At 37.2% G+C, this 17,333-nt stretch overlaps 2 protein-coding genes across 2 annotated transcripts; both read left to right on the top strand.

Annotated features, from left to right (window-relative positions):
- The first annotated feature begins 3,837 nt into the window (after positions 1–3,837).
- Positions 3,838–4,770, top strand: LOC131659953 (uncharacterized). The gene has a single exon (XM_058929063.1). The coding sequence runs from the start codon at positions 3,838–3,840 to the stop codon at positions 4,768–4,770; it is 933 nt and encodes a 310-aa protein (XP_058785046.1).
- Positions 4,771–14,394: 9,624 nt separating this feature from the next.
- Positions 14,395–14,958, top strand: LOC131659960 (uncharacterized). Its single transcript, XM_058929071.1, has one exon. The coding sequence runs from the start codon at positions 14,395–14,397 to the stop codon at positions 14,956–14,958; it is 564 nt and encodes a 187-aa protein (XP_058785054.1).
- Positions 14,959–17,333: the final 2,375 nt, after the last annotated feature.

Here is a 17,333-nt window from a genome sequence, read left to right on the forward strand (position 1 = left end):
TTCAGATTGGGTTGCTATCATTGTTGGAACACTTATTCAAGGAGTTTCAACCTCACACTTTTTGAGATTGTCTTTACTAATCCATGACCATTGGTTTAGTAAATGAATCATTCAAATTATAGATCGATCGTATATATGTGAATGAAATGATTACATCTTTAATCAATTTTCTCATGAAAGAATATCTAAGGCCTCAGTGCCCAAACTTTTCATTTTACACTTATCTGAATTCTTTTGCTAAACTGGCTTAACTGTCACGTTGTGTTAACACCTTTGAAACACCGTGTTTATAGCCAATGGAACTTCCAACAGAAGGTCCCTCAATCATTCAACTTCTTTGACCAGTGGTAGAAATATCCACACACTATGGCTTCATGGTCAAGATAGTCATGCATCTTTATTTATTGCTCTTCCAAGAAATCTCACCCCAACTAGTGTACATATCCACTTAGTTGTAAATATATGAACTCCAACACTCGATATCCAACTCATATTGGTATATCCTTCTACTATGGTAGGAAACCTACCATAATGGAGGTCAAGATTTTGTTTTGAAAGATAATCAAAATCCTTGTGATTTCCTTGGAATGCTCACCATTTGGATTGCTAGTAAATCTACTCATTTACTAAGTGCAAATGCTATGTCAGGTCTAGTACATTACATTAGAACACCAATTTCACTTGCGTATTCTAATAAAGCCACCTCTCTTCCATCATCATTTTGACACTAAGATCAAATTGAATATTCACTTTCTTGAAACGTGATAGTTTGAACTTATCAAGAACTTTCTCAAAGTGTCTTTGACTAAGTTCATAACCCCCACTATTTTTGAATTACTTTGATTTCCAAAAGAGTGTCAACTTATCCAAGATCTTTCATCTTGAATGTGGTTTTCTCAACCCCCACTCTTTCGCTTTACTTTAATCGAAAAGAGTGTCCACTATTTCAAGATTTTCATCTTGAATGTGGAAGCTAGAAACCTCTTTGTTTCTAAGATTTCATTCATCTCGTTGCTAATGATCAACATGTAATCAACATAGAGACAAAGAAATATCACAATATTCTTACACAACTTTGTGTACAAACACTTATCACAAGAATTAGATGAAGAAGCTTTTTAGATAATCATGCATGATGATGCAAGAAGGTTTTTAGATGAAGTGAGAGATGAAATTATGAGCAATTTAAAATAGTATAATATAAATTGCAACAAGTACCTTGGTTATTTTTGCTTCTCTCAAATCTTCACTTGAATTTATATCGTAAACCTTCTTGGTTAACTTCATCATTGACGTGCATGACAGTTTTGATTCTTTTTCTTCTTTGATAGTCTTTGTCTTCATCAAAACTAGATATAAGATATATTCTTCACAATCTCCCCCTTTTTGATGATGACAAACTTTTTGAATTCTTATTTTGATAAGATATGGAATTCTCCCCCTAACTTGTGTGTCTCCTCTTTAATTTGCAAATCTTGCAATGATAGAATCAAACTTTTGGTGCCATTGTTTTGGTGCATATTTTAATCCATACAAGGATTTGAAAAACTTGCACACCTTTTTGTTCATCAGTAGGAACAATATAACATTCTGATTGCTCCATATAAATCTCCTCATTGAGATTTCTATTTAGGAATGTCCTTTGACATTTATTTGATGAAGCTAATCCAAACAAAACTATAATTTTCATTATGCTTGCTTCTAGTGCATATGTGTCAAAATAATCAACATCTTTATTTTGTCTAAAACCCTTGGTTACTAATCAATCCTTGTAGATGTTTTAATGTACCATCACTATGATACTTTTTCTAAACATCCGTTTGCATCCAAAGGAGTATGATTTGACATTGTTGATTCCATTTCATCTTGGATAACATCATTCCAAGAGAAGTCCCTTGAAATTACATCTTCATTGAAAATCTTTAGGATCATCTTCCACTCGAAGAATAATAGGAATCTTACGAACAAAATTTTCACTATTTTCTTCTATACAAGAAATATGCCGACAATCGATTTTATTCGATCCTAGATCCTTAGCCTTTCAGATTTTCTGTGTATTCTAAGTTCGATTTGTTTTTCAATAATCATTGACGAACTTTCAATTTATTTTTCAATAAATCCGTAGAGAACCTTCCTCACGAAGTTTTCATTTGTGGGAATCTTGAATTCCTTATCCTCCGTGATAAGGTTCTCAAAATTTCACATCTCAGAATTCAATGGCGATATCAATTTCAGTGGTACATATAAATCATTATCCATCTTTAAATGATCTTTATATGTCTTATAATAATAAGTCTCATTGAATACAAGAATGTTATTCTAAAATGCATTTTACAACATCTTCATTAATATACAATGTGCCAATGCGTAAGTGACGGTTCATGCACTTCAAATTTCAAACAGTACCAATTTATAATAACGTAACATATGTATATAGTCAAAATTTCAAACAGTACCAATTTATAATATTGCATATAGTTATTCATTGAGTCGGTGCTATTTGATACGGTACTATCACAAAACAAACTTTTGAAATTTATCTTCATGTTTTTCAACACAAATAATTACATAGATATGCATGCAGGTAACATAAATCACATATGTTTATATATTCAAGATTTTCAATTGTAAAATAAATAGATCAATAGCCTCTTTGACATTTACTACTAGTAATGTATGACTTCTTAAAGTTGCAGTATATATGACTTTGGTTTCAAAATAAATGAACTGGTACTATATGAATCAACACGATGGATCAATACGAGAGGCTATTAGAATATATATGTATAACACAAGTCTAGTATAGTACAATATATTTACGTAACTGTGCACTTCTTGTATATACATATGATGTGTGTATATAACTCCATTAAAGCCAAAACTTAATTACGTAAAAAAAAAGAACCACTTAGTTATGTAAATGAACTACTTGTATATACACATGATGTGCTTAGTTATACAAGTTTTAATTACTGTATCGTTTTCCAAACTTTTAGGATCAATTTATTTTAATACACAATATTTTGGATATTTATCGGAAAATCATACTATGGGTAACCATGCTCTAATATAAACTTTATTTACTTTTATTTAAATACTTGATGATATGATTTTCACAATACTTTAATTTCTACGAAAAAATAAAACGTACCCGGATTTATCATGTCGATTCTTATTGGTTCTTAATGCATCCACGATACAATAGTTCATCATATGATGTTTGAAACGGAAGCCTCAATTGCCATTATTTGATAATACTATAAGATTGTTAGAAAATCAATTGAAACCGAATGGAATCGAGGCTAGAATCGTGCACGAAACACTTTCCTTATAGTATTTCAAGCACTCCCAATTTGTCTTGGAGTTTCTACGCAGGAATACCCAGGATAATTCAGCCTTCTCGAGTTTGCGCAAGACCGGCGAAAACTCGAATGTAGCGAAGAGTGCTCTGGAATTATTTTAGAGGATTTGCATTTTTCCGATATAAATTCTGAATCCGAAATTATGATTTTTATAGGCCATGCTGATATTGTTTCACAAGGTAGCGACTCTTGGTGAAACAATTTCTTTTCCAAGAGTTATGACTTTTGGCCCATAGCATGGTTCACCAACGGTTGCAACAATTCATGAAGAGTTGCCAACTTTCAAATTCAAAATTCAAATCCACTAGCATATTTTCCTTGTCATTTTGGAACACACCCATATTATTAATTATAATTAATAATTTACAACACAAATTACACCAAAATCCTACCTTCAGATTTCATCCCAAATGTGCAAGACTGCGCATCACAAATATCTGCTTTGCAGATGATTTGATGCTCTTTACTCGAGGGGATGAGCAATCCATGGAACAAATTTACTGCTTCCACAGGTTTGCAAGCTAATCCGAGGAAATGCAAGGTGTATTTTGGAGGCGTAAAAGAGGAGGATAAGCAGAAAATTCTGGCTGTATCTGGTTTTGAGGAAGGCATATTATCGTTCAAGTATCTCGGGGTGCCTCTCTCAAGTAGAAAGCTGAGTATTAACCAATGTCAACCATTGATTGATAAAATTGTGGCTCGAGTCAACCACTGGACAACACATCTATTGAGTTATGCGGGTAGGAGTCAACTTGTTAAAAGCGTGTTGTTTTCCATAACAGCCTACTGGGCTCAAGTCTTCCCCCTTCCAAAGAAAATTTTGCATAGAGTGGAAGCTATTTGTAGAGTGTTCCTTTGGAGTGGAAAAAGTGAAGGTAGTAGGAAGGCTCCCATAGCATGGGACAAAATTTGCGATCCGAACAGTGCAGGAGGTTTGAGTATTGTGTCTCTTCTAGAATGGAATAAAGTATCAATGCTTAAACTCTTGTGGAATATACAAGATAAGAAGGATAAACTTTGGGTAAAATGGTTGGATGCGTACTACATTAAAGGGAAAAATGTGAGGCACTGGATTGTCCCGGCTGATAGTTCATGGATTGTGAAACAAATCATGAAAAGTCGTGAGTGGATTCTGGATGATCAGAAGTGGCAGCAGGAGCTTACATTAGAAAAATTCCATACCAAGAAATGGTACCACGCCTTGAGAGGTGAGAAACCTAAGGTGGAGTGGAGGACAATCCTCTACCATAATCATGCTAGGCCTTGGGCTAAGTTTCACACTTGGATGGTTTTGATGGGAAGAATTCCCACAAAGAACAGGATTGCAAAGTTTGGAGTGATAACGGATATGTTGTGCTGTTTTTGTAATGCTGAGGAAACCATAGAGCATTTATATTTTACGTGCTGATTCACTAATCATATTTGGAGAGGAATCATGCGTTGGATCGGGTATGATCGAATACCACAAAACTGGGAAGCAGAGAGGAATTGGCTTAGTCTGGAGGCGAGGAGAAAAGGATGGCGTCGTGTTACCCTAGGATTTCGACTTACTAATAAATGGGCAACTGGGGCTCAAAATTGGTAATTGGGCCTCAATTTGGTAGAAAGGACCTAAATTGGTAATTGGGCCTCAATTAAATAATTACATTGCCATTTGGGTCGAAGTGGTTCGACTAAGTAATGCTTAGTAGTCGAAGCTGTTCGACTAGAAAGATGATCAGAGGCTTCAGCGTTCGATCAGAAGTATGTGAAGACTTAAGAATTTTGCTGCAGAAACTGAAGTGGAAGTCGAGAGGTATTAGAAGTTAAGAGGCAGTTTCAAGCAGTTTTGTGGCAGTTCTTACAGGACGCGTGGAGGTCTCACAATTGAAGATCTTGCATGTCGAAGACACGTGTTGACTGATAACCAGTCGACCGTTAGTAGTAGTTATTTTATTTTTACTATTTAAGCAAGTTCCATAGGAATAGTTATGGGTCCGCATTTTCTACATAAACACAAGTAAACTCAAATCTTTGTGCAAAAATGAGTAACGAGTGCAACTTTGGAATGTACGTATGCGTACCAGTTTAATTAATGCAATCATTTTACGTTATATCTCTTCTTTCAGTGCACATTTACTGCTTTTTTATTGCTTTGATTTACTTTAAAGCCTTTAATTTCAGTGTTTACTTTATTTTAAAGTTACTGTTGCATTTAATACAAACCAGATACACATAATATAACAAAATAAAGCAATTAGTCCTGGAGTATTCTAGTTGATTCCGCAAAAGTAACCTTTAAAAAGGAAACTAGCGCTTGTTTACCATTTCTCTGGGTAAACAAATTGGCACGCCCAGTGGGACTCGTCAATTGCTGTTTGTTTTATATTTGTTAGTATAATAGTTATGTATGATATTAAGAAGTGGTCGGAAATTAACTAACATGGCTGAAGTTAATACAAATAATTCTGATCTTTCTGGAAATCAAGGAGGTGTTCTAACCGGAGCAACACCGCAAAATGCCGCAGATTCATCCCCAGTAGGAACAACAAATACTGGTGGATCGACGGCAGCAATAATGGTATCATCACCAACGAATGTACGGTCACCGTTGAATCCATTACGACCGCCGTTTCATGGAATGATGCCTCCACCAGGTTTTAACCCTCAGTTTGGAATGCCCACGTCTATGATGCAAGGTTTGCACACAAATCCTTCATTATATTCTGACAGCATGATGGCTACAAGCACATCAAATCCAGGGGGTCGACCTATAGGCATAGGATATAATCATCAGGTTTTGCCATCTTTAAGTACTACGTCAATGTTGTCAATTCGACAACAAATGGACGAAAGTAATCATGAAATGGTGAATGTCCTTACTCAAAAAATGGGAACTGTTTTTACTCCCATGATAAATAATACGAATCAAAGTTATGAAATATTGGCAGGACAAATGGCCAGAATTGCAGATTTCTTTGGAGCGCCCCCACAACCAAACCTTTTGACTACTCAAGGGTCGAATGTGAGAGGGGTCGAACCTATAGGACAAGGAGATCAAATTGAGCAAGAGATCCCTAGAATAGTACAAAGGCATCAAGATGCTGACCAGGTTCTTAGGAACATCCAGCAAGATGTCAATATTGGACACAATAATATCTCTAATGTAGTTGAACAAATTTTAGTTCAGAATGGAAAAAATGTAGGTTTGCATAGACCAAATTTCGTTTCCCCGTTGTCAGAATATGTAAGGCAAACAGAATTGCCTAGGGGGTGGAAAGTCCCAAAATTCACCAAATTTGCTGGTGAGACTAGCGAGTCGACGGTCGAACATATTGCTAGGTTCCAGACAGAGGCTGGAGAAATAGCAAACAATGAAAATCTAAAGATGAAGTATTTTCCAAGTTCTTTAACGAAAAATGCATTTACTTGGTTCACGACCTTATCTCCCCAATCTTTGTTCTCATGGAACCAATTAGAACGATTGTCTCATGAACAATTTTATATGGGACAGTCGAAAATCAGCTTGAAAGAATTGGCTGGAGTTAGGCGAAAGGGTACAGAACCAGTCGATGACTATCTAAACCGTTTTAGGTTACTGAAAGCTAGATGTTTTACACAAATTCCTGAACATGAGTTAGTCGAAATGGCTGCAGGTGGGTTAGATTATTCCATAAGGAAGAAATTAGACACCCAACATTTGAGAGATATGGCACAACTGGCAGATAGAGTACGCCAGGTCGAAAGGCTAAAAGCTGAAAAAGCCAGAGCTAGTAAATATCATAAGAAAGAAAAAATAGCTTATGTTACTACAAGTGAGTTCGAATCTAATAGCGACAGTGAATACGAAGAGGGAGAGGTCAACGTGGCTGATTTAAAGCCAGAGCCACCATATATCTGTAAATTGCTTAAACCTTCAAAAGATAAAAATCAGGTTGAAAGTAAGAATGAAAAATTTTCTAGTAAAACGTATTCATTTGATATAACAAAATGTGATGAAATATTTGATTTGTTGGTTTCTGATGGGCAAATCATAGTACCCCCGGGACTTAAAAATCCTCCTCTTGAACAAAAGAAAAAAAGAGGATTTTGTAAATTTCATAATTTCTTGGGTCATAAAACTTCTCAATGTGTCCTTTTCAGGGATTTAGTGCAAAAAGCTTTGAAAGAAGGAAGGTTACAGTTTGGAGAAAAGCCAAAGTCATCAATGCAAGTTGATACTGATCCTTTGCAAGTCGAAGAGGCTCACTATACTGAGCTTGCTGATGTGATGATGGTCGAGACTACTGATGGTTTCGTTAGAAAGCAAAACGGCGCTACTGATGGCAAAGTTTTGAACATGGTTTATCCTGAACCAAAAGAAAGTCTTTTGAAATTCCTTGAGAGATGCCACAATAACAACTCCCAAGTTGGATTATGCCCAAGGTGTGATGTTGTTTTCAATGTCGATGCTGCAAACAAAGTGAGGTTCGACCCTCGTCGAGGCAAGAATCGTCAATTCATGTATACAGGAGAAAACAGTGGTCGAAGGGCTGGAGAATACATGAAGATGTTTGAAAAACCAAGGACTTTCCGTCCCAAGACGGATGTCCCTGAAGACAAATGGGTGAAACCCATTAACTTCAGAGGTAAACGCCCAGAATGGCAGATTCAAGGCGATGGAACCAATGCTGAAGGTTCTTGGATTGATAGTGGATCTAAAAGAAAAGATTACATATCTCCAAACTACAAAGGAAAGAACCCCATGCTGAAACTTGCTATATGATTTGGAAAACAAGGAATGAAATTATTTTTCAAAAGAAGACTATAGAGGAAAATTTGTTGCACCAAATACAGTATACTGTTGTCATTAGAGGTGTAGTACAACACAGACTTAGGCACCATATAGATGTTGGTCTACTTGTGATTAGTTGAATGTTTGTTGCTTGGTTTGAATAGCTGCCTGGATCCTAAGGGATCGGCCGGGTGTAACTGTTTTTTGAGGAATATTAATAAATTCTATTCTCAAAAAATAATAATAATAATAATAATAATAATAATAATAATAATAATAACTTTTATTTCAAATATATTTTTATTTAAAAATTAATAAAAAATTATAATTTTATTTAAAACATAAATTTTAATTTGTGTTTAATAATAAGGAGGAAAAATATGTTAGAAGTTAATAATATTATGTACAATTAATTAAAAGTAATTGTAATTTAAATGGATGTCGAGGATGTTCTTCAACACGTTTAATCAACTACCGAACTTATAATCTAGTTTTAAATTATTTTATTAATATTTTTTCTATTTTAATAAATTTTGATTACGATTTTATTATTTTTTTAGTTACTTTAAATTTTTAGTCCGCTACAACATTTTTCAGCCTCATTTATGATATTTGCTCTTTAACACCACCACCCTAAACTGAAAACATTTCTATTCTAGAGAAACTCCAAACTTAAAACTATGTCATACATATGATATTATTTCTTATGACTACCTAATTCAAAGGAGATAAGACAATTACAAGCAATTTAGAATTTATAGTATTTTTTCAGTTTAAAGCAAAGAAGTGTCTTAGACTCGAAGGAACTCGCAAATGATATACAACTAAATCAAAATTGGGTAGTCCTAAGGGGTTATAAGTACCATAAAAATATGTTTTAGCATGTGAATAACAAGACAATTAAATGTAAAAATATAATATAAGTTCTAGAAAATTTCACTAATATATGAATACACTCATATTTATAAAAAAAAAATACACAAGGACCATTTAGATTAGAAAAATTCTTAACCCACCTCCCAACCTTCTAGGTCACCTCTGGTGAAAAATCACTTATACCCCTGACTTCGGAAATGCATTTTCGAAATGCAAGAAAAAGGTGTTTTCGGAGATGCATCTCCAAAAGCGCCTTTTTTTTTAAAAAAAAAATTTGACTTATTTCGGAAATGCATTTCCGAAACCACCATTTCGGAAGTTCATTTCCGAAATATTGCGCGTTTTGCAGATTTAGCAAAACAGCCCCTCCCCCAATTCATTTACCCTAAATCAACTTCAAACTCAACCCCAAAGAGATTTTTCTGCAAACCACTTCCAAGGCTACATTATATTCCACATCAAGTTGCTCTACTACATTCAAAAGCCCTCCAATCTATTGAATCGGTAAGCATTTTGATTTTAAGATCTATGATTAAAATTTATATTAGGGTGTTTACAAATAGCAAAAAATGTATTAGGTTAGGTTTGTACTGATATTTAGGATGTTTAGAATGTGTAAACATAGTTTTGATTTAGGATTTTGGGGTCTGCCATTGGAGGTTGCAGAGAACTTTTGCGCAGGGGTGTTTCGGAAGTTCATTTCCGAAAACACCTCCATTCCCAGTTTCGGAAATGAACTTCCGAAGTGTATCAGAATTTCAATTTTTTTTAGTTTTTTCTGTTGTCTCGCATATTAATCGATTTCAATTGTTTACAGGAACATGTCAGACAACCAACCAGCACGCATCAGACAGGGTAGAGAGACCCAGACTGCGTCGGCTAGACGCGAGCGGGCGGCGGCGCAGCTGGCGTCGACACAGGGACGGGGGCAGAGCCGGGGACGACGTGTGCGAGTCCCCGTGGAGATGGACGAGGGTACCTCTACATCTGGATCGAGGAGTCGGCTGGCTCGGGTATCTTCTTCCCGCCAGCGAGAGGAGGAGGAGGAGGAGGTGGCAGTGCCATACCACGAGGCGGAGGGGGTACCGGATGTTGACCCTCCACTCGGGGAGGAGGATGAGCAAGAGGACAGATACCCGGGAGGGCCCTTTGACACTTTCGTGCTGATTACCTACCACGATCACGTCGCTCGACGTATCTGGGAGGGAGAGGTATTTTTTATAATTTGCCCGACTACATTATTTAACCGTTTATAATTTAGACGTTTATTCGATATTTTCTTAACGGTCTATTTAACATACGCTTTTATTTGTTTTTTTTATAACAGGAGAGAGATCCGTTGAAAATGGTGAACCACGCCCGGAAGATTTTCAGTCTGTTTAAACCGACTGCTGAGTGGTTTAACGACTCGGTGAGAGCTTCAGGGCTTAGTGGGCTCTGCATGACGGGGTACACCACCATCAGCCACGACATGCAGGGGGCCTTTGTGGAGCGCTGGCACAAGGAGACGTCTTCTTTCCACTTGCCGGTTGGGGAGATGACGATCACCTTGCATGACGTGCAGTGTCTTCTCCACCTGCCGATCAGGGGTCCGCTGTTGACCCACTCCCGGGTCCAGAGGGTCGAAGCCAGTCAGTGGATGGCGCTCTATTTGGGCATGGAGTCCGAAGCTGCTGACTACGAATGTATCACGACATCTGGGCCTCATATCCGGTTCACCACACTGAGCTGCTATTTCGAGCACCACCTGGACGCGGCGGCCGATGCCGAGGATGCGGGTGACGACCTATTTACACATTATCACCGTGGCTGCGCTCTCCGGTGCTGGTACATGCATGTGGTAGGCGCTGCAGTCTTTGTGGACAAGAGTGCAAGTACGTCGACGTGACCTACCTCCGCTACTTCATGGACCTGACTACCGTTCACTAGTGGGACTGGGGGGCAGCTACTCTGGCATACCTATACCAGAAGCTGAATGAGGCCTCCAACTGGAGGACGAGGCAGTTGGTCGGATCCTGCACACTACTTACGGTACGTTTCATTTTAATTGTTTTGTATTTATTTATGTTTCGTATTTATTTTTAATACATTATCGTGTTTGTGTTTCAGAGCTGGATCATCTCCTACTTCTCCCGCATCCACGGCTTCCACATCGATCCTGCGTACGTTGACGCCATGTCCAGGGCCGCCAGATACGTTCTCCAGAGGGGGAACAATGCGGTGGGACCATACCGTGGGTACTTGGACCGCACGATGCACGATGACGTCACCTGGAGGCCGTTCAGCGACTACACTCAGATTGTCCCCTTTGACGGCATATCTCTATATTCTGGCTGGTTGGCATGCGGGACTACCATCATGGTCCGGTATCTCTCTGAGCGGTGCATGCGGCAGTTCGGATTTGTGCAGATGATACCTAGGTCACCCTTTGAGGCTGCTCCCGACACAGTGACCCGAGTGCAGCTCACTGCCATATGGGAGGATTGGGAGCGTCATGTGGTACCGGAGGAGTACCGTCGCACTCGGGTCACCCAGGACTGGCATAGTGTGGAGGGATACGTCACATGGTTCTACCGGGTGTCACATCCTCTGCTGAGACCCGACGTTCCCGGCGCTCCTAGGCCAGCACACGAGGAGATCCTGGAGAACCAGCAGGCCGAGGATGACCACGCCATTGATCTCCTGCCGATCTGCCAGCGGATAGAGATGCTTGGGCGGGACGCGTTGGATCGAGGTGTCGTTCATCAGGGCGGTCCAGAGGCAGTCGCCGTGATGGAGATGATCGTCACTGATGCGGGCCATGCGGCGGCATACAGGCGGCAGAGGAGGTCCCAGGGAGAGAGGGTTAGGCATACCCAGTAGTGGTCGGGTTTATTTCTTTTTGTTTTCGGATTGTATCTTTAGCACACTATTATTATTTGGATTTGGATCGGTTTGTACATATTACTATTTTTATCATATTAGTAGAATTCTGTTTATATGCGCTTATTTTATTTCCCGGCTTCCTTTAATTAAAAATACGAGACTATTTCCAAAAACATAAAAAAAAAACACAGTTTCTGCATAATTCGGAAGTTCATTTCCGAAACCCCCCAAAATCTGAAAAAATGTGTTTTCGGAAGTGCATCTCCGAAAACACCCCCATGAGGTGTTTTCGGAGATGCACTTCCGAAGTCTGAATTTTTTTTTAAAAAAAAATACTTCAGAAATGAACTTCCGAAATAGGGGTAATCTGGGGTTTTCGCCGGGGATGACCCCCATAGGGAGGTGGGTAAAGAAATTTTCTTAGATTAAACCTTATTTGTTTAGGTATTTTAAAAGTTGAAAAATATTTGAGTTAGATTTCCATCTTTTTTTGTTATCAGCCTTAAGTCTTTTTGAATTTCCATTTATCTTAAACATTTACAATTTGGTGCCTAATTTCTTTCACATTCAACTCTTATTTATCATTATCATTGTAGTAGTTATAAAAATTTAAGTGTAACATAAATTTCATATAATTCAAGCAATTTCATTAATAGAAAAATGAAAATTGTTACAAAATTTAGTGTGGTGAGTACTACTCATCAACACCAATAAAAATAACTAAAGAAAAATAACAACAAATAAAAAAAAATAGTTAAAAAAAGTAAAACAACAATTAAGAGAGAGAAAAAAATTAGAGTGAGATGCTCCAAAACACATTTGGTTTAAGGTGTTGTTGGGTTGGAACAATTCAATACTTGCTCTTTCTCCTTCATCAAATTCAACAATTATATTCGTTTCATAAACAACTAAAAATTCTCCTTGCTCTTGCAAGAAGATTTGCAAATTTTCCTTGTCTCAAATCTCTCAAAGACGTTAGATTGACGATCCATCATTCAGTACTCTAATGCAGTTGCTCGAAAGCGGGGATCCATTATTAGGATTTAATGTATATTTTTGCAAATAAATATTTAGCCTAAGTCATGAATTCCACGGCATAGGTTTTGGGTGGGGAGGTAGGGGATCTTGTTGATTCTACTTGATTTGGTAAGCTTCTTACTACTGCTCTTTTCCAAGTGGTGGTATGAGTTCTCTCATCAACCTATCTAAGTATATTTTATTCATTGGTGTTTTGATATTGCCCCAAATATCACTTGCTTCAAAAGGTACCCTATGTTTTGAGAGTTGTACAATCTGTGTCTCTAAATTTTTTATAGATGATTTAGTGTTTTGGTTATTCGATTCTTGATCAAACTTCATAATTTTGAAATTCTCTTGGGACACATGCATGAACTAGTTCAAGGTGTCCTCTATTTAAGAAGGTTTTCTCGCCTGATGTGGTTGTTGATTATTCTCTTGTTGACGTCGGTGATGATTATCATTTCTATTTGTTGTTGCAGTATGTGTTGAGATGGTTGAAGATATTGTTGTGGAGATTGTTGTTGATTTAGATATGATGGTTATTGACTTGTCTATTGTTGTTGTCTAGGGTTTTTATTATGATATTGTGGTTGACACTGCTGCCCTTGATTTGACCCTTGACTAGTATTTTCACTCCACAGGCAATTTGGATGGTTTCTCCAAGAATGTGAATAAGTGTGCTTGAGAAATAACTATTTCTTTGGAAGTTTCACATGAAATTAGTTTCTTCTTCATTATAACCTTATGAATAGCATTGACTACTTTCATAACCACCGCCCATGTAATCGCATATGAGAGCTTGTTGCACCTACTTTATCTAATGATATCCCTTTGGGAAATTTGGAAGTTGCTTGTCCAGAGCATCCAATTGCGCCTAATTTGTTTGTGACAATATAATAATATGCTCTATGTGTCGAATGATTTGTTTCCTCTTCTTGTAGCGTCTCTATTAGATAATGTTGGTACTAATTCTAAGACATATCTCGATCAACGCTTTCATATACGTAGAAGATTTATTTAACATGATGTTTCTATTTGAATCATCCAGTAACAATCTTGTTTCTCCTTAAATTCCTTTTGTTACGGGAAAACGTTTAATCATGAGTTTATACCTTTCTCACTCGTCGTAGAGAGTGAGTATCCCCTTTATCAAACTTATTAATGTTAGTCATCTTATGTATAAACTTATTATTGAGTAAAATATCTCAAGTTCTACCCCGGTATTTATCATTTTACTTACCAATGTTTCCATTTAATCTTTAGCTCATCCTGTAAGCGTTAATGCAAACAAATGAAGTATCTTTTAGCTTTCACTTATTTCATTTGGACTTCAGAATGAACACATCTATTTAAATCTTGCCAGGTGCTCGTAGGGATCTATCAGAGGACTTCCATCGAATGAGATGCCCCTCTATTAGAGTTTGACCTAAATCATCCTTACAAAACCCTAAAACCAGCCGCCAAGATATTTTCTTCCCATCTTTCATTCTTTTTCTCTTCAACCACTGCAAAACAGCCATGACTAACACTTTTGAGTCCTCCAACAACAACTCTCCCTCACAGTCCACCGGTCGTACCGACCCTCCTCCTCCACCTCCCATTCCTAAGACGACCCGTCTTGCTCTCACTGTCCCGAATATTACTAATTTCATTAAGATTACTCTGAGCATTGAAAAGGGCACGTATAACACGTGGTCAGAACTTTTCAAAATTCAGGCTCGAGTTTTTCAAGTGACTGGCCATATTATTCCCTCTGAACCAGCCGCAGATCCTTCTCTCAAAACTACTGATCCACAGTTATGGCTTCGTCTCGACGCCATCGTTTTGCAGTGGATATATGGAACAATCTTCGATGATCTTCTTAACACTATCATTGAACATAATTCCACCGCTGAAATCGCGTGGAATCACTTATTCGACATTTTTTATGATAACAAGAATTCTAGGGCTCTCTACCTAGAGAAAGAATTTTCGCGAACTCATATGGAGAAATTCTCTGATGCTTCCTCCTACTTCCAGAATCTCAAGTCTCTTTCTGATCAACTAGCTAATGTTGGTGCTCTGTATCGAATGAATGTTTAGTTCTTCAACTCATTTCGGGACTAACCGATGCATATGCTACTGTGGGATCCTAAATTCGTCATGCTGATTCACTTCCTCAGTTCTATAAAGCCCGTTCCATGATCATTCTGGAAGAAACAACATTGCAAAAAAAGGTGTCAAGCTTAGTCGAAAATTCATCTTTCATGGCGTCTCACAATGACGTACCAGTTAATTCATCGACATCCCGTCCTAACCGCGGCAACCACAATCGTGGTGGCCGAAGCAATGGTAAAGGACAACGTGGACGAGGCCGCGGGCAAAACAATAAACGTGGTGGAGGTCGTGCTTCGCAAAAATAGTGGCCTTCACCATATTACCCGCATCAGCAGTGGGCTTATCCATCGTACCCAAATAAATATTAACAATGGAGCTCACTGCCATGGCAACCATGGGCTACACCACCTTGTCCGTATCCAACAACAGGAAATCCAAAGGAACAACCCGACATCCTTGGTCCCAAGCCGGTTTTGTAGGGATGAGTTAGGGCCAACCACATTTCTTAACATGGTATCAGAGCCTCGTTTAAGATCCGGTGGGCCACCTATTATGGTTTCCGCTATCGGGTCACCCACCATTTATTTCCACGCTCCAGTTGTCTTGTCCTGGACGTGAGAGAGTGTGTTAAGAGTCCCTCATCGAATAATATATGGCCTAGACATGTGCTTATAAGTGGGGGCAATCCTCACTCTACCAACCGGTTTTGTAAGGATGAGTTAAGTCAAACTCTAATACCCTCAAATATGAAAGAACGTAATTTTTAATATCAAAATATCACAGATGCACTAGTTTGTACTCGTTTGTTTGTCGTCCAAAATATTCTAGAACACGTCTAAGAGGACCGATCATCTTCTCCTCTTGTAGTTTAGCTACACAAATAACTTGTTAGATTACCCTTGTAGTCCTTTCAATACTAGATCAAACTGTAATTCTTTTAAACGATCATAACACATAAAGTAACAAAGAGATGCTTTCAATAATATCAAAAAAAGATAAAATTAAAATTGAAAAATAAAATTAAAAAAATGAAATAAAAGAAAATATATTTTAAATACTTTTAATATCAAGTACAATAGTTTACTATTGCTTATTTAAGTCTATGTGTTTCAATTGCAAAATAATTATGTTACCAACAAAAATCACAAAGTGCAAGTATGTTCTAATCTTATCGATAAAAAAATTCGTTAAGTTGACAAGACTGGGGACATTATATTTGTTATTAAAAGTTGGGTTAATGAACTTTTTGGTCCCTCTAAATATTGCAGATTTCGTTTTTAGTCCCTCCATAATTTTCCTTTAAGAAATCGTCCCTTCAAAATTTTTCGTCTAAATTATTGGTCCCTAACGTCAAATTTGCTAGAGATTAGCTACGAATTTAGCCACCGATTAGCTACGAAATTTGACGTTAAGGACCAATAATTCAGAAGAAAATTTTTGAAGGGACGATTTCTTGAAGAAAAATTTTGGAGGGACTAAAAACGAATTTTAAAATATTTAAAGGGACGAAAAAGTTCATTAACCCTTAAAAGTTTAATGAAACATGATTGTAATCGATGATACGCAGCGCATGATTGATTGACTAATGGTTGAATTAATTTATGAGGGAAATAATTAAGTCTCCCTCGAATCCTTTGCCACTTTCATGTGATGTATCCATGCTTGAATATTTAATGACCCCTCTCAAATCACGACTCTTTTTGTTATTGTCATTACTCCGGTGATCCTAAGGTAACAACATAAATGTTTATCGCACATGAAACATCTCGCGTCACAATTGAATATGCTCTATCTCTAGCAATCATAAACAATTTCGTAATCCTATTTGATTTCAGTATGCAAATCTACGACTAGTCTTATTGCTAACTAAATTGTTTCTACCAATTCTGTAGACGGAAGAAAAACATTTAACACAAACAAAATTGAATATTATAAGAGAAAATTCATTTACAGAGAACAAAACTTAGCAGTTTGCATGGTTCACGCCACTAGACAAATTCATCTAAGAATAGTTTAAATTTGGAGAATTAGTCACTCATCTTTAAAGAATCAATGATAGTTACAAATAAACAATTATGAATAATTTTGTAATGATAAATTTCATTTCTCACACCCTTAATTTCTGGATATGTCTTTGTCTCATGAAAATTTAAAACTTATATAAAAAGAAATTTAAACTCTCGCCGTTATCAAAACCTTTGATTATAACACACCACACCACTTGTATATACTTCTCTAATTTTTTGGTACTTGGAAAAGTATATACTTCTCTAATTAGTATATTATCAATTGGTGAATAATAGGCATTGTTCCAATTCCTCTTGATTTGGGTCAAACGTTCCTTTTAGTCATTTTGATTC

This window comes from Vicia villosa, linkage group LG1, assembly GCF_029867415.1.
Source record: "Vicia villosa cultivar HV-30 ecotype Madison, WI linkage group LG1, Vvil1.0, whole genome shotgun sequence".
NCBI classification, from domain to species: domain Eukaryota; kingdom Viridiplantae; phylum Streptophyta; class Magnoliopsida; order Fabales; family Fabaceae; genus Vicia; species Vicia villosa.

Excerpts from the sequence above, each read along its gene's own strand:
- LOC131659960 (XM_058929071.1), top strand. The coding sequence starts at position 14,395 with ATGACTAACACTTTTGAGTCCTCCAACAACAACTCTCCCTCACAGTCC.
- LOC131659953 (XM_058929063.1), top strand. The coding sequence starts at position 3,838 with ATGAGCAATCCATGGAACAAATTTACTGCTTCCACAGGTTTGCAAGCT.